Here is a 24,913-nt window from a genome sequence, read left to right on the forward strand (position 1 = left end):
ACGAGATCAGGAATGTGATTAATTAATAGTTCGGGCGATTACGCACGCGGCGATAGCAAACATGTTTATTTATTTATTTATTTGTTTACTTTTATTTAAAACCTGGGAAAAGGGGGGTGATTCAGACTTTTATTAGGGGAGGGGGCTTTTTACTATAAACAACATTTTTTTTTTTTTTTTTACACATATACTAGAAGCCCCCCTGGGGGACTTCTAGTATATACACTTGGATCTCTCATTGAGATCTCTGCAGCATAGATATGCTGCAGAGATCCATGAGATCGGCACTCGTTTGCTTTCGGCTGCTGCAGCCGGAAACAAACGAGTGCCGAGCCGAGGACGGCGCCATCTTGGACGCGTCCCCGGCCGGCATCAGTAACGGAGATCGCTCCTCCGGGACAAGGTCCCGGAGGAGCGATCTCCCCCACTAGACACCAGGGAAACGTTGCCTCCGGTAATCGGAGGCAGCTGTCAACTTTGACAGCTGCCTCCGATTAGCTAATTAGCGGGCACGGCGATCAGACCGTGCCCGCTAATAGCGGCGGTCCCGGGCTACACGCGGCACCCGGGATCGCGGCACTTCAAAGCGGGGCCGCCGCGCGGCCCCGCTTTGAAGTGCAAGTGAGGACATAGGACGTACCGGTACGTCCTATGTCCTTAAGAGGTTAAAGGAGAAGTCCGGCCAAAATTATTTTTTTATATGTTATTACTTATGAAAAGTTATACAAATTTCTAATGTACATTAATTATGGGAAATGCACATATACTGCTATTTCCCTTAATTTAGTAGATCAGGAAGTGTTAGAATTCTCTCTGAAGAAGTGACGTCACGACCCAGGGTGTAATTCCTATGGAGTGTCCAGCAGGGGGCGCTCTCTATATAGAAGTCTATGGGACTTTATTGTTTATATGGGTTTCTATGTAATGTAATGTAATGTTATGTACAGTGTGCTTTATTGAATGAATACATCTATGGAATACTTTGGGGAGCAAGTGTCCCTGCTCCCCAAAGTATTGCATAAATGTATTAATTCAATACATTCGGATATCACAGTAAGCCCGCCGATCCGCCGCATTTCCGCCGATCCGCCGCATGCCGATCCGCTGCATTCCCGCCGATCCGGACCATATACATTGAACTACAGCTCCCATCATCTGCTTATAGTATGAACAGGTGATGGGAGCTGTAGCTGGGTAATGGATATGACATGCCGCCGGGCGCAGGGGGGAGCTGCTCAGTACACAGCAGCTCTCCCCCCTCCTCCTCCTCCTTCCGGGATAACTTCCGCCTATACCAATGCTGAGTCCCTGCCTGGCCGCCGCTCTCCACTCTCCCCCCATACATACCGGCTCCCGATGCATCCTGGTGTCCGCGCTGATGCCGGGAGCCGGTATATGAGAGCGGAGAGCGGCGGCCAGGCAGGGACTCAGCAGTGCTATAGGCGGAAGTTATCCCGGAAGGAGGAGGAGGAGGGGGGAGAGCTGCTGTGTACTGAGCGGCTCCCCCCTGCGCCCGGCGGCATGTCATATCCATTACCCAGCTACAGCTCCCATCACCTGTTCATACTATAAGCAGATGATGGGAGCTGTAGTTCAATGTATATGGTCCGGATCGGCAGGAATGCGGCGGATCGGCGTGCGGCGGAAATGAGGCGGATCGGCGGAAATGAGGCGGAAATGCGGCGGATCGGCGGGCTTACTGTGATATCCGAATGTATTGAATTAATACATTTATGGTGCGTTCACACCTACAGGATCTGCAGCTGATTTTCTGCAGCAGATTTCAGTTAAATAACTGAACACAGCATCAGATTTGATGCTGTGTTCAGTTATTTAACTGAAATCTGCTGCAGAAAATCAGCTGCAGATCCTGTAGGTGTGAACGCACCCTTATGCAATACTTTGGGGAGCAAGGACACTTGCTCCCCAAAGTATTCCATAGATGTATTCATTCAATAAAGCACACTGTACATAACATTACATTACATTACATAGAAACCCATAGAAACAATAAAGTCCAATAGACTTCTATATAGAGAGGGCCCCCTGCTGGACACTCCATAGGAATTACACCCTGGGTCGTGACGTCACTTCTTCAGAGAGAATTCTAACACTTCCTGATCTACTAAATTAAGGGAAATAGCAGTATATGTGCATTTCCCATAATTAATGTACATTAGAAATTTGTATAACTTTTCATAAGTAACAACATATCAAAAATTAATTTTGGCCGGACTTCTCCTTTAAACTTCATTTGCCATTTCACCGCCCAAGCCTCTAGCTTCTCCAAATCCCTCTGTAATATGATATCATCCTCCTCTGTACTGATTACTTTACCCAGTTTAGTATCATCTGCAAAAATGAAGATTCTACTCTGTAGCCCCTCAACAAGATCATTAATAAAAATATTAAAAAGAAGTGGACCCAACACGGACCCCTGTGGTACCCCACTAGTAACTAAAACTCAATCTGAATATGTTCCATCAATGACCACCCTCTGTTTTCTATCACACAACCAGTTACTTACCCATTTGCATACGTTTTCCCCAAGTCCAAGCATCCTCATTTTGTAGACCAACCTTTCATGCAGCACAGTATCAAATGCCTTTGAAAAGTCCAGATATACAACATCCACAGCCTCCCCCAGGTCCAATCTATAACTTACCTCTTCATAGAAGCCGATCAGATTAGTCTGACAGGACCGATCCCTCATAAATCCATGCTGGTGCTGCGTCATAAGATTATTTTCATTAAGATACACCAGTATAGCATCCCCTCAAATACTTTACCTACTATAGATGTTAGACTTACGGGCCTGTAGTTTCCAGGATCACTCTTTGACCCCTTCTTGAATATTGGTACCACATTAGCTATGCGCCAGTCCTGTGGAACAATCCCTGTCGTAATAGAATCTTTAAATATTAGGAATAACAGTCTGTCTAACACAGTATTTAATTCTTGCAAAACTCTAGGATGGATACCTTCTGGGCCCGGTGACTTATGGATTTTAATGTTTTTAAGGCGTCTCCCCACTTCTTGTTGTGTTAGGCAGGTGAGATTTATGGGAGGATTTAAATTATCCCTAAACATGTCGTCTGTTATGGGATTCTCCTCTGTGAATACAGTAGAGAAAATGTATTTAATAGATTGGCCTTTTCCTCTTCCCCCTCCACCATTACACCCAGATTATTTTTGAGGGGACCAACATTTTCGGTTTTAAGTCTTTTGTTGTTCATATAGGTGAAGAACATTTTGGGATTCGTTTTACTTTCTGTGGCAATCCTTTCTGTTGCTATTTTTGCTTCTTTTATTTGCTTTTTACACATTCTATTCTTTTGTCTATAGTTGCTCAATGCTTCCCCACTACCTTCTTGTTTAAGTATTCTGAATGCTTGTTTCTTATCATTTATTGCACCCCTTACAGCTGAAGTTAACCCTTTGAGGACCAGGCCCAAAATGACCCAGTGGACCGCGCAAATTTTGATCTTAGTGTTTTCGTTTTCCCCTCCTCCCCTTCTAAGAGCTCTAGCACTCTCAGTTTCCTATCTACAAGCCATGTAAGTGCTTGTTTTTTACAGGAATAGTTGTACTGTGTAATGGCGTCATTCATTTTACCATTACATGTATGATGGAATTCCAAATATATTATTTATGAAGATATAAATAGGTGAAATCGTAAATAAGAATGCAATATGGTAACGTTTGGGGGGTTCCTGTGTCTACGTAATGCACTATATGGTAACAGCGACAAGACACTATTATTCTATAGGTCAGCCCGAACACAACCATATGCAGGTTACACAGATTCTCTAATGTTATATATGTATTTTTTAATTAAATCCTTTTTTTTGGCAATTAAAAATAATAAAATGGGCCTATTGTGACGCTTATAACGGTTTTATTTTTTCACCTACGGGGCTGTATGGGGTGTCATTTTTTCCACCATGATCTCTAGTTTTTATTAATACCATATTTGTGAAGATCGGACGTTTTGATCACTTTTTATTGATTTTTTTAATATATAATGTAACATAAAATCGGTAATCTGCGCACTTTTTCCCCTCTTTTCGTGTACGCCGCTAACCGATCACAATGACGCTTGTTATATTTTAATAGATCGGACAATTACGCACGCTACGGTATATTATATGTATATCTATTTATTTATTTTTATATGTTTTATTTATATAATGGGAAAGGGGGGTGATTTAGACTTTTATTGGGGGAGGGGCTTTGGGGTAGTGTAATAGTGTTTTGAACTTTTTTTTTTTTACACTTTTGAAGTCCCTTTGGGGGACTTCTACATTCACTACTTTGATTTATACACTGATCATTGCTATGCCATAGGCATAGCATTGATCAGTGTTATCGGCGATCTGCTCATTGAGCCTGCCTGTGCAGTCTCAGTGCAGCAGATCGCCGATCGGACCGCGCGGAGGCAGGTAAGAGACCTCCGGCAGTCCGTTTCAACGATCGGGACCCCCGCAGTCACACTGCGGGGGTCCCGATCGGTAAGTGACAGGGGACTCCCCCGGTCACTTACACTTAAACGCCGCGGTCGCGGCGTTTAAGGGGTTAATGACACGCGGCAGCGCGATCGCTGCAGCGTGTCATTACCGGTGAGGTCCCGGCTGCTGTTTGCAGCCGGCCCCCACCTGCTATGAAGCGCGCTCCGCTCCGGAGCACGCTTCATAGCGGGAGAAACACCCAGGACGTAAGGTTACGTCATGGGTCGTCTGGGGACAGACTTTCATGACGTAACCCTACGTCCAGGGTCGTCTAGGGGTTAACCACATTGGATTTCTCTTATTTCTACTACTTTTATTCCCATATTGTATGTGCCGTTCACACGATTTACCCAGGATGCTCTTAAATATGTCCCATTTCTCTTGTGTACTTTTATTTCTGAAGGCATTGTCCCAGTCTATGTTCCCAAGGTCCTCTCTTAGTTTTTGGAAATTAGCCTTCCCGAAATGTAATGTTTTCGTAGCCCCTCTACTAATTATTTTATTGAAGGATAATTGAAAACTTACTATGTTATGGTCACTATTACCTAGGTGACCCTCCACCTCTATTTTTGATATTCTGTCTGGCCTATTGGTTAAGATTAGGTCCAGGAGTCCCCCCCCCCCCCTCTTGTTGGTTCCTGTACTAGTTGGGAAAGGTACTTATCTTTTACTATTTCCAAAAACCTGCTTCCCTTCCTGGAGCTGCAGGTTTCTGCTTTCCAGTTTATATTTGGGTAGTTAAAGTCCCCCATAATAATGACTTCCCCCTGCTTCGCTGCCGCATCTATTTGTCTTATAAGAAGATTTTCTGACTCTTCCACTATACTTGGAGGTTTATAACTCACTCCTATAAGAATTTTATTATTCTTCGTCCCTCCCCTTATTTCTACCCAAAGAGATTCCACATTATCATCACTTATATCCTCCCGCAGAATGGGCTTAAGGCATGATTTAACATATACACAGACCCCTCCCCCTTTCTTATTTTTACGATAATTTCTGAATAGACTATAACCCTGGATATTAACAGCCCAGTCATAACTCTCATCCAGCCAGGTCTCGCTTATCCCCACTATATCATATTTCTCTTCAACCATTATGAGTTCTAATTCCTCAGCTTTATTAGTGAGCGATTTTTAACGATTAACGACTAACAATAAACGATCGCAAACGAGATAACCAGAAATCGTTCACCATATTACACAGAATGAAGGATGTTAGATACGATCGTTAAATCGGCGAACGACTGTTTACACGGAACGATCTGCGAATTTTTTGCCAACGCCGATTTTAGAACATGTTGTAAGATCAAAGTGAACAATTTCTCATTCGTCGTTTGATCGTTCGCAGCGTTTACACGTACGATTATCGTTCAAATTTGATCGATATCGTGCGAATTCGCACGATAATCGTTCCGTGTAAACGCAGCATTACACTGAATGATTAGTGAAAAAATGCGGAACTTGAGCGAACGAACATGGAATTACAGCGAACGGTTAATGATAATTTTAGGTTCAGATCTATATTAACGATCAACGACATACAAACGATTTTTCGATTGTTGCCTGCAATTACACAGAGCGATTATCGTTTAAATACGAACGATTTAACAATTTTTCGCACGATAATTGGCCCGTGTAATAGGGCCCTTACTCTCTTCCCTCCATCACCACAGTCACAGAGCCCGGATTCCGAGACACAGTACATTGGGTTAGGCACAAGACTTTGCTCACTCAGTCAATCAGCAGGTACAGTGAGGTATAGTTTATTTTAATGTTTCCCAGCTACCTGGACACATATAAAAATGTGGCTGGAGAACCCTTTAAATAAAAACTTAACTTATGCTGCGTTTACACGATTATCGTGCGAATTTGCACGATAACGAACGAATTTGAACAATAATCGTATGTGTAAACGCAGCGAACGATCAAACGACGAACAAGAAAGCGTTCATTTTGATCTTTCAACATGTTATCAAATCGTCGTTCGTCGTTCGCAAAAAAATTGCCGATCGTTCCGTGTAAACAGTCGTCGCGCAATAGTACGGCCGCCCGCAGCCCCGCCCGCCGCCCCCCCGCTCGCAGCCCAGCCCCCGCTCATCCGCAGCCCCCTGTGCCGGCTTGATCACCACCCCCGCCGCCGCTCTGATCGCCACCCCCGACGCTACGATCGCGCCCTCGCCGCCGCTACGATCGCCCCACCCCCCAGCCACCGCTCCGATCGCCCCGCCGCCGCTTCGGTGGCCCCCCGCTCCGATCGCCCCTGCCGTGAGCATATGTTACCTGCTCCGCGTAGCAGGTCTTCGACATCCCTGGCTTCCCTCTTCAGTGCACTGATTGGCTGAAGAGGAGCCGTTTGAAATTCCCGGCTCACCTCTTCAGCCAATCAATGCACGGCAGCACTGATTGGCTGAAGAGGAGCCGTTTGAAATTCCCGGCGCCCTTCTTCAGCCAATCAATGCAAGGCAGCACCGATTGGCTGAAGAGGAGCCGTTTGAATTTCCTGCCTCCCCTCTTCAGCCAATCAGTGCTGCCTTGCATTGATTGGCTGAAGAGTGGAGCCGGGAATTTCAAACGGCTCCTCTTCAGCCAATCAGTGCTGCCTTGCATTGATTGGCTGAAGAAGGGAGCCGGGAATTTCAAACGGCTCCTCTTCAGCCAATCAGTGCTGAAGAGGAGCACTGATTGGCTGAAGAGGAGCCGTTTGAAATTCCCGGACTCAGCTCTTCAGCCAATCAGTGCACTGAAGAGCGTAGCCGGGGATGTCGAAGACCTGCTACGCGGAGCAGGTAATGTATGCTCGCGGACGGGCCGGCGGAGGCGATCGGAGTGGGGGCGATTGGAGCAGCAGCAGCGGGGGGGGGGGTTATAGCTATTGGAGCGGCGGTGGTCTGGCGATCGAAGCGGTGGCGGGGGGGGTGGCGATCGGGGCCGCTAAACGCTGATCGTTTGAAAAAAAATCGCTACTCCGACAACGTTAATCGTACGACCGGGCCAATTATCATCATCCTGGATACCCTGGTGTCTGTGTTTAATTCCACTGATGATAGCAAACAAATTCAGCTGCACTCTGTTTGATGGTTTGCCTCCAGAGCAAAGATTATTTGAATTCCAAAATGTATTTCCTGCCTGAATAGCATCTTAATACTGGTCTGACAGTCATTCCAATTTCTCGCTACTGTACTTCTCCAGATGAGGTGTCTGTCCCACTCTACTGTTAACCCTGCATGCAGTGAATCACTGATGTTTACACCCTAATGGCTATCCAGCCTCCTAGTTTCCAGCCATTCATGTAGTGACAGATGTTATATAGTGCAAAACATACACTCTAAGGCTATGTATACACTACGTATGAGACCGGCCGTTCCGTGACTCCGGCCGGGTCAAAGAACGGCTGGTCTCAGCCCGGATCATCATGGCTGGTACTTAAGTACCGGCCGGATGATCTTTCCTCTGTGGAGCTCTGATGCGGGCGCATCAGCGCGCGCCCGCATCAGAGCTTCCCATAGCACAGAGTGAAGCAAGCGGCTGGAGCCGGTCGCTTCACTGTGTAAACTGACAGGTCCTTCTGCGGGTGGAATTCATTGAATTCCGACCGCAAATAATGGACCTGCCAGTTGTTTGCGGCGCCGTATGGGAACCGGCCGGAGCGTATACGATGTGTGTAATGTGTGTAATGCTATGTTCCACCCCGCAAATCTACGGCTGTAGTTCTGCGGCGAGAACTACGGCCATAGATTTACGTAGTGTGAACATAGCCTAAAGGATAAGTCACCTTTCATGCAACAGGTTTTAAAGGGAAATAGCTGGAAATCGCAGGTAAAACTGCAAAAAAAAAATAAAAAAATGTTTTTACTCCTTCACAGTGTCATAATGGCTTTTTTTTTTTACACTTCTGGTGTCTAATCTGCTGTGCCATTATGACTACCGCACGACACCCCTTACTTCCTCTCAGATTGAATATGATAAGCAGATCATTATGTTAGTTGCTGAGTTCCAAAGTGTCACTGTTCTTGCAGTCAAGAATTGCTGTCTATGATGATGAAACTTTTCCATACTCCAATAATTTAATTAAAAAACACAAAGCACAGTTCTCTCCATGTTTAGGGTCCCCTTTCCCCAACCTTTCCCATAGACATTGTCATGGTTATAGGTCTCGATGCAAAAAGATTTACTAAAAATCGACCGGCCGCTCGCTTTATAGTGTGCACTGACATGGCTTTCTACGGCCGCTATTCACTGAATAGCGGACGCAGAAAACTGACATGTCAGTTCTTTGCGGTGCCGCGAGGTATCTTGGTATACTATGTGTATAAGCTCCGGCCGGGATCCCATAAAGAAACAGGATACGTATCTACTTGTAAAAACTTTTATGAAAAGATACGGTGTGTGAACATAGCCCAATACTTTATTTGCAATGCTAGTTCTGCTTTTTATTTCTTTTACAGGGATTGATGTTTGGCTATGCCACCGATGAGACAGAAGAGTGCATGCCTCTTACCATTGTACTTGCACATAGACTAAATGCAAAACTAGCAGAATTAAGACGCAGTGGTGATCTTCCATGGTTGAGACCAGATTCCAAAACTCAGGTAGTTAAAATTGGGAATTTGTATTTGCTTGATTTTGTCCTTATAATATAATATTTTTGTTACTCTCCTCTCTATTCTCCTCTCATGTTCATTGTATGTATGAGAATGGATTTGTGTCAGAATATTGGTAGTGAGTGTATCACAAACTACAACGTAACCACCAGTAACACTTGATGAAGTTGGTCCCAGGGATATCTACAGGGGCATAATTATGTAGATTATCTTATGTTCCATTTTCTTTTACTTTACATTATGTGGACACATCAGTTAATGAACCAGTTATGCATTTTTTTACTATTAGGTCGGGTTCACACAACGTAAAAAACACAACCGTTGTTTGTGCAAATACGGCCGTTGTTATGAAATACAGCCGTGTTTTTTTATGTTGTGTGAACATAGCCTTAAAGTATTAGCCTCAGTTGACTAAAGCTATAACCAGAAATAGTGATAGACAGCCCTTGCCTGAAAACTATATTCTCCAGCTTCAGCTGAGATCTTGACATCATACAGTTTATGACCACCAGTTGTCTATGTCAGTTTGTTTGCAATAAGCTATATTTTCCTCTTATTCTGTAGTGTAATACTTCCCCAACTATGCTATGTGTGTACTAAGCACCTGTTGCTTCAGATTTCAGTCCTTGAATAGGAAACATAAAGCATCCAGCTGCTCCAAACACACAGCCTTATGTATTGGCAAGTATTTACATATCAGCACAGCCCTATGCACACCAGCCTATTTGTTATGCCTTCTTGGCCCATCGCTTATTTACTCTGAAATTATACTGATGATTACAGTCAACTAGTTTAAACATGGCTCTAGTAAGTTAAAAGGGAATGTGTTTTTAATGGAGGTCAGGGTGCTTTAGAAATAAAAAAGAAGGCATACTCACTTGTCCTGATCCCCTGCCGTACTGAAGGATCCCTGTCCCCACTGTTCCATTCCTATAGAGGATGTAAAGAAGGGCAGGAGCAGAAGCTGTGGTTTCGAGTGTCTATGTCATTATAACTTTCAAAATCTAAATCAACAGTAGATGTGAAATAAAACAAGTTTGCAATATACCTTGATTATTTTTTGCTGTAGTTATCCTGCTGTAAAACAAAGCTGAACTTATCAGAAATCCAGCTCCAGTCTCCTGAAGGCAGATTTTCTGACTTGTGCTGGTTGAAATAAGAGACTAAACACAGGAATTCCGGCCAGTACAGAGAGTCACGGCTTAATGTGTCCATCAATCACATGACTGCCTTCTCTGTGAGCTCCAGATGGCCTGGGATACACAGGATTTCCTGTTTTCTGACAGTTTCCGGTTTTTTGAGAAAAAAAGTGTCAGAAAACAGAAAGTGCAGAGTTTTCCATGATAACTAAAAAATAAATAATAAGTGTATATTGCAAACTTGCTTTTTATCACATCTACTATTGATTTAGATTTTGAAAGTTATAACGACAGTGACACTTTAAGCTGTAACATACACACACAACTTTTCTAAACCACCACCATTTTTGAAGTGCTTAAGCTGACTGCATTGAAATTTTTTGGATCCAGATCAAGGACCTTTAGAGTGATGGAACCCACAGCTTTCTTTTCTCTGTAGTACAACATTAATGGGCAGATAAAGTAGATCGATACTAACACAGTTTTTTGTTTTTCAGGTTACCGTGAAGTACATTCAGAAGAATGGTGCTGTTATCCCAGTACGGGTTCATACTATTGTTATATCGGTGCAGCATGATGAGACCATCTCTTTGAGTGACATGCAGGATGCCTTAAAGGATAAAGTTATAAAGGCTGTAGTTCCTGCCAAGTACCTGGATGATAAGACTATATACCATTTACAGCCAAGTGGTCGTTTTGTTATTGGTGGTCCTCAGGTGATTAAATCTTCTAAATATTTACAGTATAGGTTCTATATAGAAAATACTGTATAGTCATTTATCCCACTTTCTAGTTTTGCTGTGTTATCTGTTCTTTGTAATAAAATGTTTTTTTTTTCATACTATAGGGTGATGCTGGTGTCACAGGCCGTAAGATTATTGTAGATACATATGGAGGATGGGGTGCACACGGTGGAGGAGCTTTTTCAGGAAAAGACTACACAAAAGTAGATCGTTCTGCTGCCTATGCCGCCCGCTGGGTTGCCAAATCTTTGGTACATGCTAAGCTCTGCCATCGCGTCTTGGTTCAGGTATGGATGCTATTCTTTGTTTTTCCTGGAGTACTATTATTACATTTCCTGACTAATCTTTAAAAATGATGGAATTTTCTTTATATTGGGTTATAAGGTGTCCTATGCAATTGGTGTGGCCTACCCATTATCAGTTTCCCTATTCACCTATGGGACCTCTGAGAGAAATGAGAAGGAGTTGTTGGACATTGTCAATAAAAACTTTGATCTGAGACCAGGAGTTATTGTCAGGTAAGTTTAGCAAAGCATGTCTAGATTAAGAAATATTTTTCTTCTCAATACTGTAAATAATAGACCCAGTTATGAAATAGCACTGGATTACATGGCATGAACACCAATGGTTACCCTTTGCCCAAAAAATCCCTGTGCCCAGAAAATCCCAACCACCATAAAATTGTAGTTCTATACTGAAACTTGCAATAGAGCACACCATAGTTTTTTTCCTTTTTAATTTGATAGAAAAAGGCTGTTATAATGTTAAGTATTAGATAATGGGTATCAGCAGATACACAAGCGGCCTTGTGCACTTTTCTTAGGGTCCTATATAAAACATAGCCTAAGGCCTAAGGAGAGCTAGCAATACCGGTTGTTCTTATGTTGTCCAGGAGCTGGGCTGCAATACCTAGCATAACCCATAAACAATAGTGGCACTGTCTAGAATAAAGCTGCCCCACTTAATTAAAATTTTGACAACCCCTTAATGATTAAATGGGCACTGTCAATAAAAATTGTGATATGTCGTGAAGACCAGGAGACTGTACTGGGGTAAGAAGTGAATTTACCTGCCAGGTTCTTACCGATCTCTTTCCTGCTGTTCCATTTTAAGTCTATAGGACTGCCTGGATGGAGATGATGGAAATAATTGCACATTTTCGCACATTTCTGCACATTTCCCCCCACTTGTTTTTTTAATATAGAATGGTTCTTTCTGAACCGTCATAAGTCAAGACCAGACTCAACAAACAGTGCTACAGACAGTCAGGATCTACGGCACATGTAAAAAGCAAGATGGACGACAAGTGAAAGTAGTCATTTTACCAGTAAAACCCCAGTATTACTGAAGTGCATACAGTGATTGTTGTCTAGTACAATGTTATTCTCCCCCCCCCCCCACAGTGTCCCTAGAACCGCCCGCCCCCGCAGAGTGTTCCCAGGGCTGCCGCCCCCTGCACGGTGCCCCAGAGCCACCTGTCCCCCAAAGTATCGCAGAGCCGCCCATCCCCACAGTGTCCTAGTGCTGAGCCCCCCCCCCCAACAGTGTCCCCAGAGCCACCTGGGCAGCCTGTATGAATCCCTCCTCATGACCTGTGTCCCCCTGTCTCCTACCTCAGTGGCGTTAATTGCACCCCCAAATCTCAGTGGTGATGCCTGCATCACCCTCATAACCATCACTCCCCCCCCCCCCCCCCCAAACCTGAGAAGAATCTGAGAAGAGCAGAGGAAGGTAGGCACAGCAGCCACACAGGACCAGAGGAGGGCAGAGCAGGAACCAGGGCAGGTGAGATTACCCCCAGAGAACTGCAACCCCGACCATATCCTGCTAACAGTTCATGGTGGAAGTTGTAGTTTTGTAGCCTGTGGAAATTCAGGTTGTAGAATTACAACCCCCATCATGCCCTATTAAGAGTTCATAATGGGAGTTTTAATTTTGCAACAGATTAGAGGATGACAGTATAGGATGGGGAAGCTGTGGCATAGTAGATGTGGTAATATGCAGGACTACATCCCTCAGCATGGTGTATAGGGTAGGCTGTAGAACTAAATCTCCCAGTATACTGTATAGGGTAAGCTGTAGAAATACATCTCCCAGCATGTTGTGTGGGATAATATGCAGGACTAATAATATGCAGTCATACAACAGATACACTACCGTTCAAAAGTTTGGGGTCACCCAAACAATTTTGTGTTTTCCATGAAAAGTCACACTTCTTCACCACCATACGTTGTGAAATGAATAGAAAATAGAGTCAAGACATTGACAAGGTTAGAAATAATGATTTGTATTTGAAATAACATTGTTTTTACATCAAACTTTGCTTTTGTCAAAGAATCCACCGTTTGCAGCAATTACAGCATTGCACACCTTTGGCATTCTAGCTATTAATCTGTTGAGGTAAGCTGGAGAAATTGCACCCCACGCTTCTAGAAGCAGCTCCCACAAGTTGGATTGGTTGGATGGGCACTTCTGGCGTACCATACGGTCAAGCTGCTCCCACAACAGCTCAATGGGGTTCAGATCTGGTGACTGTGCTGGCCACTCCATTACCGATAGAATACCAGCTGCCTGCTTCTGCTGTAAATAGTTCTTGCACAATTTGGAGGTGTGTTTAGGGTCATTGTCCTGTTGTAGGATGAAATTGGCTCCAATCAAGTGCTGTCCACTGGGTATGGCATGGCGTTGCAAAATTGAGTGATAGCCTTCCTTATTCAGAATCCTTTTTAGGCTATGTTCACACTACGTACATTTCAGGCAGTATTTGGTCCGCAAGTCAGATCCTCATAGCAACCAAGCCAGGAGTGGATTGAAAACACAGAAAGGCTCTGTTCACACAATTCTAATTCTATTAAATTGAGTGGATGGCCGTCATATAACGGTAAATAACTGCTATTATTTCAATATAACAGCCGTTGTTTTAAAATAACAGCAAATATTTGCCATTATATGATGGCCATCCACTCAATTACAACATTATGTGAACATAGCCTTTCTGTGTTTTCAATCCACTCCTGGTTTTAGTTGCTATACAGCCTCAAAAATACAGCCTCAAATATATGTAGTGTGACCCCAGCCTTACCCTGTACAAATCTCCCACCTTACTAGAACCAAAGCAACCCCAGACCACCACATTACCTCCACCATGCTTAACAGATGGCGTCAGGCATTCTTCCAGCATCTTTTCATTTGTTCTGCATCTTACAAACGTTCTTCTTTGTGATCCAAACACCTCAAACTTGGATTCATCTGTCCACAACACTTTTTTCCAGTCTTCCTCTGTCCAATGTCTGTGTTCTTTTGCCCATCTTAATCTTTTTCTTTTATTGGCCAGTCTTAGATATGGCTTTTTCTTTGCCACTCTGCCCTGAAGCTCAAAATCCGGAAGCCGCCTCTTCACTGTAGATGTTGACACTGGTGTTTTGCGGGTACTATTTAATGAAGATGCCAGTTGGGGACCTGTGAGGCGTCTGTTTCTCAAACTAAAGACTTTAATGTGCTTATTTTCTTGCTTAGTTGTGCAACGCGGCCTCCCACTTCTTTTTCTACTCTGGTTAGAGCCTGTTTGTGCTGTCCTCTGAAGGGAGTAGTACACACTGTTGTAGGAAATCTTCAATTTCTTAGCAATTTCTCGCATGGAATAGCCTTCATTTCTAAGAAAAAGAATAGACTGTCGAGTTTCAGATAAAAGTTCTCTTTTTCTGGCCATTTTGAGCGTTTAATTGACCCCACAAATGTGATGCTCCAGAAACACAATCTGCTCAAAGGAAGGTCAGTTTTGTAGCTTCTGTAACAAGCTAGACTGTTTTCAGATGTGTGAACATGATTGCACAAGGGTTTTTTAATCATCAATTAGCCTTCTGAGCCAATGAGCAAACACATTGTACCATTAGAACACTGGAGTGATAGTTGCTGGAAATGAGCCTCTATACACCTATGTAGATATTGCACCAAAAACCAGACATTTGAAGCTAGAATAGTCATTTACCACATTAGCAATGTATAGAGTGTATTTGTTTAAAGTTAGGACTAGTTTAAAGTTATCTTCATTGAAAAGTACAGTGCTTTTCCTTCAAAAATAAGGACATTTCAATGTGACCCCAAACTTTTGAACGGTAGTGTAAGTGGTATGGTACACGAAGGGGAGACGGTGGCATGGTACACGAAGGGGAGACGACGGTGGCATGGTACACGAAGCGGTGATGGTGACATGGTATACGAAGGGGTGATGGTGACATGGTATATAAAGGGGTGATGGGGAGATGGTGGCACGGTACACGAAGGGGAGACGGTGGCTCCCCTCACATACAAATCTTGCCTGGCGCAGCGTTCATCCGTCCTCCCAGCTCCCTGGCGTAAGAGTCACGGGCTAGGTGAGTATTTTGAGGGGTGGGGGTCCCATACAGTTTTGGGTCCCAATGACCCAAAACTGCCCCTGCTTTATCTATATTAGTTATCTGCTTATTTTTCTTATTTGGGGGGCATCAGAAGCAATTATAAGTTTTTCATATAGTTTTGACCTCAAAATACTATATTTTCAACATACACGGGTTGTCTTGGAAACAATTAATATTGTAACTTGAGGGGCCACTGTATACAGACACACGCACATAAATATGTATGCAGTATTTTTATCGATTGTTTATCTTTCCACAGGGACCTTGATTTAAAGAAGCCTATATACCAGAAGACTGCATGTTATGGGCATTTCGGTAGAAATGAATTTCCATGGGAAAAACCAAAGGAATTGGTGTTTTAACCAGAGATAAAAGAACTGATACTATTGAGTAGGAAATAGGCCAACATTCTTCTTACCATTACTTAACATTTATGATGGCATTGATGAAAATATCTTGAGGCAATGGCAAAAAATGGATCATCTAAAGTTAAAATATCCAGCAAAAGTCAAGCAGATATTCTTCATGTTTGTTCATACTTATATAACACATATAAGCTTAAAGGAGAAGTCCGGCAAAAATTTTTATTAAAGTATTGTATTGCCCCCCCAAAAAATTATACAAATTACCAATATACACTTGGAAATGCTTATAAAGTGCTTTTCTCCCTGCACTTACTACTGCATCAAGGCTTCACTTCCTGGATAAAATGGTGATGTCACGACCCAGAGCTGTGCGGGCTGTGGCTGCTGGAGAGGATCATGTCAGAGGGATGCTCAGTGTCCCTCCAGTGCCCTGTGTCCCTTAGTGTCTTCTCCAGCAGCCACAGCCCGCACAGCTCTGGGAGTCGGGTCGTGACATCACCATGTTATCCAGGAAGTGAAGCCTTGATGCAGTAGTAAGTGCAGGGAAAAAAGCACTTTATAAGCATTTCCTGTAATAAGTTTATATTGGTAATTTATATAACTTTTGGAGGGCAATACAATATTTTAATAAAAATTTTTGCCAGACATCTCCTTTAAGGTTATGTTCATGCAGCATTTTTTTGTGTTAAAATACAGCCGTATTTTGATCATTATGGGCGTAAATAAAGAGCATGATCATTATTTACAGCTGTTATGATCCAAACATGGCTGTATGTTTGTTTTTTGAGCATACTATATATTTGGATAATTATCATGGTATAAATGATATACATTGCTGGACTTTATGAACTAAACTTACACAATCCAACATCATTCATTCTGAAGTCACTATTAAGCCTTGACCTCTCTTTTGCTGTTGACTTCACCAGGCCGTACAACATCTCTTTCATGACTCAGCTTACATATAGGTGGCCCTATCATTAATTTGGCAACAAACCTAGGGAAAAATATGTTTTTAATCAACAAAATTCCAATATACTTTCTTTATTCTTTTTCAATTAATTGTGGAGTTCAATATCTTGTTTTGCTCTCATTTAACTAGAACTTTCGTAGTGAAAGTGTTCTGGTCATGTGGTCGGTTATACAGGTGTAGAATGAGGTCTATGCACATCAAGGGTGGACACTAACAACATGGGGTTTATGCAAGAACAGTATATGGGCCCCTTGTTCTCCAGTAGCTTTTCATGTAGCAACTGCCATACACACATATTGTCAAACTTACGGAGTGGAATGGGCTTAAAATCTGCATCACATATGCACAATAAAAACCACATAAATTTTGATTTCGGTGCAGATTTTCATAACAATTTGCATTCAATTACAGTGCACGGTACACGGTACACGGTAGTCCTGAGTGGCAACTGACTCACCCAGACTATCGGTAACAACACCCACATAAAGGGTTAAAATAACCACAGGTGTACGGTTGGTGTGTATGGATGCTGGTGCGTCCGAAAGATGACAGAGTCCCAGTATTATAAAATATACAACAGCTTAACTGTAGAACTCTTCAGTAGCACAATACACTTTCTCAGAATAAATATATCTTCACATAGACTTTTGTGCTAAGACTTGTGCTTGAGGAGGTGCTTAGAGAAGGAGAATAGAAGAGAGGTAGTTGTAGCAGTACTTGGAGAGTACAGTAGAGGAGAAGAGTTGATCGAAGGTGTCCTGACCCAGTGTAGCTATGTACTCTGACGGAACTTTTGAGAAGACTTTTTAGTGAGATGTTTACTTGTGCCTGTGTTTAGACTATGTCTGACCACCTTCAGCCCTACAGTGTCGAGTGACCCGTCCTCATAGGATGATAGAAGCCCCAGTCATGGTTATCTGGGCAAAGCTAAAACCCGGGGGTATCCCAGAGACCTGCACTGCGAGATAGGATACGTAGACCTTCCTTGGTAGCTTTGTCCTATCCAGGCTAGTTCCTCTTGTGTTTCAGGATACTGCCCTTCACTTTTTAGACTAGTTCTCAGCGTGGTTAGGGTGTTTCTGGAATCTTCTCCCTTAAAGTGCTTAGCACTGCATAATAGATATAGTAGAAGTAGTAGTAGAAGAAATAGTTGTCTCTAGCTGCATCTGAATACACTTGTCTTTTAGCCTAGACTGCCCTTTGTCAAGGCATAAGCCAGGCCCTGGCTTGGCTACAGCAGGGACATTTGGTCTCTGTGTCTTTCTCCCACGAGGATCTGGATAAGACTGCCTTTGTACTTCCTCCACCAAGTAACTAACTTCCTACAGTGGCTTCTGTATGCCTCGCTGTGAGTGGTGGGGATGAGTGTGTGCACAAGAGAAAAGGATAGAGATAGGTCAAAAGTAAAAAGCACCTCCTATTGGTCAAGAATAACACATGGCATATAAAAAAACATTAACCCATGAACCTCCTAAGCTGTGCAATACATAAGAATAGAGTGATCCCTCAACTTACAATGGCCTCAAGATACAATATTTTCAACATACAATTTTACTTTTTGGACCATTGTAACTTAAGACCAGACTCAACATACAATGCTACAGACCATCTGCGGAACAAGTAAAAAAAAAACTAGCTGAACCAATGAAAGTGGCCATTTTACTGGTAAAATCCCAGTATTAGTGAAGTGCATGCACTGGTTGGCTGTCTGGTATCTCCTCTTTACAGTACAGTGTGATACTACATGTCCTGTACTGCTCTTTACCTGTGCCATGATGAGCTGCGTCTTTGGGCACCAGGTGAGGGCAGCTTTATTTTATTTTTCTGGAACCCTGCGTCATCTGTATAGGACCTGAAAATGCTGCAGTCCTCTACATAGAAAGAAATTTAGAATCTCTTGTAGCTCTTTCTTATTGTTGCATGCAAGGACTTTCTGTATCCATATTAGTTTGCTGCTTATTTTCCTTTACTTTTTTTCTCATTTTGGGGGATTTAGAACCAATTACTAGTTTTCTATCGAGTTTTGGTCTCAACATACAATGGTTTCAACATACAATGGTCGTCCTAGAACCAATTGATATTGTATGTTGAGGGACCACTGTACAAAATACTGACATCTAGTGGCAAAACTGTAAAGTACTCCTCATCACCACTTAACCTGAAGGAAGGAGCTTTTTGAGAGGTGCATCACAGTACACCACATCTGATTTGACCTTCTTTGCTTCTTGACACCACCCCGTTAAGGGTATATTTACCTGTGGAAAATAATTGCAGAAAATATTGCAACTGAATTTCAGTCTCATTCTTCTTCTTCTTAGGGTTTTACTGTAAGTAAGCATCTGTCAGCAGTTGTACATATCATTAAATGGGTATTCCAGCACTCAAAACTTTTTAAGCAAGCATTAAAAGGGTTTTTTTCAGTCAAAATGGACTATTGAGCTATCCACAGGATAGCTTATTAGTCACCTATAGGTGAGGTGCTGAACAGCAGATCAGCATAGGTGCTGGGTGTAGCCACCCCATTGATCAGTCTGTTTTGTCTGGAGAACCCCTTTAATAATGAAAATGCAAGCATGCTCATCTTCCCCACAGGAAATACCCACTGAGCCAATCACTGGCCACGGTGGTAACCTGAAATTGACTGTGACATCCTGGCTGGGCATTTTTTTACCAGGATTATACTTCAAAGGAAGCAAAAAGCAGTGGAGAGCAGCAGACTGGGTGTTGTCACAGTTGTCAATGGCAAGGCATCAGGGCTGGTGAGTATGCTTGCTCTTTATTCTTAATACACTCTGACACCTGATTACATCTATTTGTCAGAATGATTGGGATTAGTGACACGATCACATAAAGCTAAGGTGCTTTATGTCTAATTACTGAATGGAAAAACCACACGTTTAACATGAATTGCTACAATTTTGCAATGTATCTCTTGCTAAATTATTTTAACACATGAAACATAAATAAAAAAAAAAATCTTTTACCTGCAACACCAACATTTGCATGTGAAATGTGTGCAGTTTTATTGTATGGTCAATGGCATCAAGGCACACTATTGCTACAAGTTTCATCCACTGTGTAATGCTTACAAGTTGCATGTGGTTATAAAGTTTAGGCCTTATGCACCTATCCGGTAAACTTATCCAGATTTCTTATCCGGATACATTTCTGGACCCTTAGACTTTTGTTACACATAAACACCCTTCAGTATATTTCCTGATGGGTGTCCGTTCCGGAAAATAGGTCATGGAATTACAGATTCTGTCCTATTTACATCCAACCCACCCTGCAAATCTCTCTCGTGGTCAGAAGTAGCATTATGCCTCCAGTCATAAGAGGCTGCTTTCAACCCCCAATGATGATGCACACGAGTGACACCCCTCATGCGCTTGCACAACAAGAAGCTTATAGAATATCACAATAGGAACAATAAAAAGACCCCCTACAGCTCCCACAAACTGTAGAACAATGAAGTTTATAACATACTTACTTTTAAAATGATTGTCCATTCACCATTCGAGATGACATGTCATTGCACCAGGATCTAAACACTGTGCTGTGGGAACCCATGGAGTCTTGCAGCAAGGAACCAAACAGAGCCATATTGGGGCATCACATTTTTGCTATTTTATACCTTTTTCAGCCTTGTTTAAGCAAGGGAGAACTTCATGGAACTTTTGGAAGTTATTTTATAATCTAATTGGGAACTAACATGGGCCGTATGACGCTACATCCTATACTGTACTACAGACATATTCTGAAAGCTTCTAGGAGGATATACCTGTGTAATACTGGTTCTAATGGAACATGACATTAATTTTTCTATTTTAATGATATGGAACCTAACAGTGAAAATTCCTTCACATAAACCTAGAAGTAAAGTATATGGAGGTACAATGGAGCTTTATGTTGGACATTATAAGCTTTGTTTTGAGGCTCAATGTGTTAAAAAGCAAAAAGACTTAGTGATAGAACCCTAGTGATAAGGTATGGTGTCACGTTGGAAATGTTTTTTTACACAATAGTGCTAAATGTTTGTTAATAATTATTTGCTCCAAGGTCAGAATAGACAGCTGGAGACTCCCAGAACATTGCAAAACCTGTTCTGCCTTTGCTAGTGAACTTACCCTGGACATAAACATGAATTATTGGTTAATAAATCTGCCGATGTGAACAAAATGCAAAATGTATATGAGGGTAGCACGCCTATGTACTCACATCTGTTGGGACAAGTAAGGATAAGGAGGTCGGATGTTGATGTATAAAATTCCCTGAGAGATAATGCTGCCAGAAGTGCCTGGCATGTGATCATCCCCTTTGGACTATGGCAAGAATTTTTTTTACCCTCACTGACTTTTTTACCCTCTCTATAATATAACAGGCCTTTAGGGTTAAACTCCGAAAAACCCTAAAAATCTCAACAAAAGCTGTGAAAAGAAGCAACGAGAGGTGCTATAATTTCTAAAAATCATAGTCTTCCGATTGTGGCAGCAAAAAGTTAACAATTTGTTCTTATGATAACTGCTTAAAAGTGGAAAAAGCCTCCATCTACAAATATCAATAGCAACATAAGCCTTAAGATTGCATTCACATGTAATGGATCTTCAGCGGGTTTCTCACTGCGAATTCGCTGCGCTTCCTCCTCAACGCCGTTCCGGTGCAGTTAGTCGTGTTCTCCACGGTCCAGTGAGGCGGTTAGGAGCACTGGAGGGGCTGTTAGGAGCACTACCCGCCCCCATAGCACTGATCTGGCCAGCCTGCATCATTCATTATCATTAGAATGGTGCGGGCCAGTCAGGGGTGCATCGGCCCAATGGGCAGTGCTCCTAGCATTCTTACGGGACCATGGGGATCATGACGAACTGCATTTGAATGGCTTTAAGGAAGAAGGTAAGAGACATATTTTCCTCCTTAGTGTCTCCTGCTCAATAGGGACATATCAGCAGGTTAGATTCATCTCCTTAAAAGAGTCACAAATGATCATTGGACTGTATTTTTATCGATGTTATACAAAGAGAAAAAATACAGGATTAGCACTCACCATATCTGTAAAGTCATAAATCTATTGAAGTGATCACATGAATATCATGCAAGGGTACAAACAAGTTTTTGTGTCCTTGTCCATGTGATCTCCTTATAATTTAGTAAACTGAGTGCCATTCCTAAATTTTCTTTTTTTGTATGACATGCGCATATGGATTTTTTTCTAGGGAGAATTGAGAACCAGGAGATATCTGCACTAGTGTATATCACAATACCGTATGTCACATCATTATTATCAGTGGGTACTGCCAATGCCTCTAGTATACCCTCTTTGTGGGATAATTTTGATATAACTCAAGACAAATGCTGCTAGTGTTAGTAGTCTACTAAAATGCAATTTAAAGCAACTGGGAATTTTGTAATTCATGTTTTGAAAATCTGTAATTTTCTTCAATAAATAGTGTTTTTAACATTTCTGTTTTTTCTTTGTACTGTAGTTGGTAAATGACATACTGTAGCTGAAAAAATAAACCAATGGTACTTGGAAACTTTGGACTAAAATGTTTAACGTGTCACTGTGTGAGCTCAATAAAAAGGTTAAAAGAAAAGATTAGCTCAATAAAAGTAACTGATAAGGGACTAACTGTTTTTTTGGGAGATGGGTATGGACCTGCTGTGCTACCTAAACAGTTTGGCTTTGGTCTAAACCCAGTTTGACGTTGGTCTAAGCTCCAGGATTTCAGACTTCTGCTACTAGAGGGTACCTGGTCGCTTGCCAAACATGGCCCTGATGTGGGAAGCAGCTGGCGCTACATACCAGGTAGCATGTGGGACGAGGGTTCAGGCAAGAATGAGTTATTAGCAGTGCAGATCAAGCACAGGAGTGTCTGTATGTCAAAAAGGTCAGGCAGAGGAAGAGTCAAAAACAGGCAAGAGGTTTGAGACAGATTCACTGGTTCTGGGTCGACAATCCAGGTAAGTTACAGGAGGGATCCAGAAAAAAAGGAATCCAGAAGATAAGAACATATCAATTTCTTTTTAATATGTTTGTATGTCACATAGGGTAAGGTTTGTTAAGGAAGGTTTATCTGCTGATGACACAAAAGTGTGCAATAGGGTTGATATTCCTGGAGGTGTCAGTAATATGGAAAATGATTTAGCATTACTAGATACGTTTTCAAAACAACGGAAATTGCAGTTCAATGTTTCCAAATGTAAACTAATACACAGAGCAAAGATTTCGGAAGAGAAGGAATTAGGGGTAGTGGCTGAATTTGAGCGGAATGCAAGCAGAATGCAAGAAAAAATTTAAGCAGAATTCAATCCCCATTGACTTCTATAGGATTCCTCTAGCAGAATCCGCCCAAACAAGTGACACGTTAGGGTATGAGCACACTTCGGAAATTTGACAGAAAATCTGTCATGGAATCCACCGCTCATTCTTTGGACGGATGACGGAACAGAATGGAGTCTATGACATGGGCGGAGATGCGAGCGGACAAGAGCAGCGGATTCTGCTAGGGATTTTCCGTCAAATTTCCGAAATGTGCACATACCCATACTTCTTTGGGCGGGAAGCAGATCTGAGGCAGAAAATTCTGCTTGGAAATTCTGCAATTTGAACAACATTGAACATAATGGGACATTGCTCTGTTCATATTTTACGGGAGGAATTTCAAGTGGAAATTAAGAGGGGATTCCTCTTCAATTCCACGCCTATTCCTCACTTATTCCTCAGTGTGCACCAGGGGCGTAGCTAGGGGTTCAGTCTAGGGGGGGCGAGCAAGTCTGAGTGGGCCCCCAACCGACTAAGTTACCCATAGGGAACCTCAGCAGAAGACACTGCTTTCCAAATAATAAAGGAAATATTTAACTACATTACTCAGAGAACAGGGACTGAGAGCAGTGTAAAAGGCTTTCTACTTTTCACATATATGGCCATGTAAAATTTAAAGGGGTTATGCAAGATAAAAGAACCATAGCTGCTTTGTTGGGTGACCTACATCATACTGAGTATTAGATGCTGGGAAAGCAGGGTGACCTCCATCATACTGAGTATTAGATGCTGGGAAAGCTGGGTGACCCCATTATACTGAGTACAAGATGCTGGAAATGACCAACATCATAAGGGGTGTAGTAGTGAGGTATAGTGGATAAGGGGTGTAGTAGTGAGGTATAGTGGATAAGGGGTGTAGTAGTGAGGTATAGTGGATAAGGGGTGTAGTAGTGAGGTATAGTGGATAAGGGGTGTAGTAGTGAGGTATAGTGGATAAGGGGTGTAGTAGTAGTATAGGTAGATATGAGGGGTGTAGTAGTGGATGAGGGGTGTAGTAGTGGAGGTATAGTGGATGAGGGGTGTAGTAGTGAGGTATAGTGGATGAGGGGTGTAGTAGTGAAGGTATAGTGGATAAGGGGTGTAGTAGTGGATGAGGGGTGTAGTAGTGGAGGTATAGTGGATAAGGGGTGTAGTAGTGAGGTATAGTGGATAAGGGGTGTAGTAGTGAGGTATAGTGGATAAGGGGTGTAGTAGTGGATGAGGGGTGTAGTAGTGGAGGTATAGTGGATAAGGGGTGTAGTAGTGAGGTATAGTGGATAAGGGGTGTAGTAGTAGTAGTATAGGTAGATATGAGGGGTGTAGTAGTGGAGGTGTAGTGGAGGTATAGTGGATGAGGGGTGTAGTAGTGAAGGTATAGTGGATAAGGGGTGTAGTAGTGGATGAGGGGTGTAGTAGTGGAGGTATAGTGGATAAGGGGTGTAGTAGTGAGGTATAGTGGATAAGGGGTGTAGTAGTGAGGTATAGTGGATAAGGGGTGTAGTAGTGGATAAGGGGTGTAGTAGTGGAGGTGTAGTGGATGAGGGGTGTAGTAGTGGAGGTGTAGTGGATGAGGGGTGTAGTAGTGGAGGTGTAGTGGATGAGGGGTGTAGTAGTGAGGTATAGTGGATAAGGGGTGTAGTAGTAAGGTATAGTGGATAAGGGGTGTAGTAGTGAGGTATAGTGGATAAGGGGTGTAGTAGTGAGGTATAGTGGATGAGGGGTGTAGTAGTGAGGTGTAGTGGATGAGGGGTGTAGTAGTGAGGTATAGTGGATAAGGGGTGTAGTAGTGGAGGTGTAGTGGATGAGGGGTGTAGTAGTGGAGGTGTAGTGGATGAGGGGTGTAGTAGTGGAGGTGTAGTGGATGAGGGGTGTAGTAGTGAGGTATAG

General features: G+C 42.6%; 1 protein-coding gene across 1 annotated transcript in view; it reads left to right on the forward strand.

The window, feature by feature from the left end:
* MAT1A (methionine adenosyltransferase 1A) overlaps nt 1-15,995 on the forward strand; it is a 49,776-nt gene extending 33,781 nt beyond the window's left edge. The window contains exons 5-9 of the mRNA XM_069980700.1: nt 8,956-9,099; nt 10,748-10,966; nt 11,098-11,280; nt 11,378-11,511; nt 15,650-15,995. Of these exons, the coding sequence (XP_069836801.1) occupies nt 8,956-9,099; nt 10,748-10,966; nt 11,098-11,280; nt 11,378-11,511; nt 15,650-15,752 (783 nt within the window). The 3' untranslated portion in view covers nt 15,753-15,995. The remainder of the gene's footprint in view (nt 1-8,955; nt 9,100-10,747; nt 10,967-11,097; nt 11,281-11,377; nt 11,512-15,649) is intronic.
* The last annotated feature ends 8,918 nt before the right edge of the window (nt 15,996-24,913 follow it).

The sequence above is a fragment of the Dendropsophus ebraccatus genome, chromosome 8 (genome assembly GCF_027789765.1).
Source record: "Dendropsophus ebraccatus isolate aDenEbr1 chromosome 8, aDenEbr1.pat, whole genome shotgun sequence".
In the NCBI taxonomy this organism is placed as follows: Eukaryota; Metazoa; Chordata; class Amphibia; order Anura; family Hylidae; genus Dendropsophus; species Dendropsophus ebraccatus.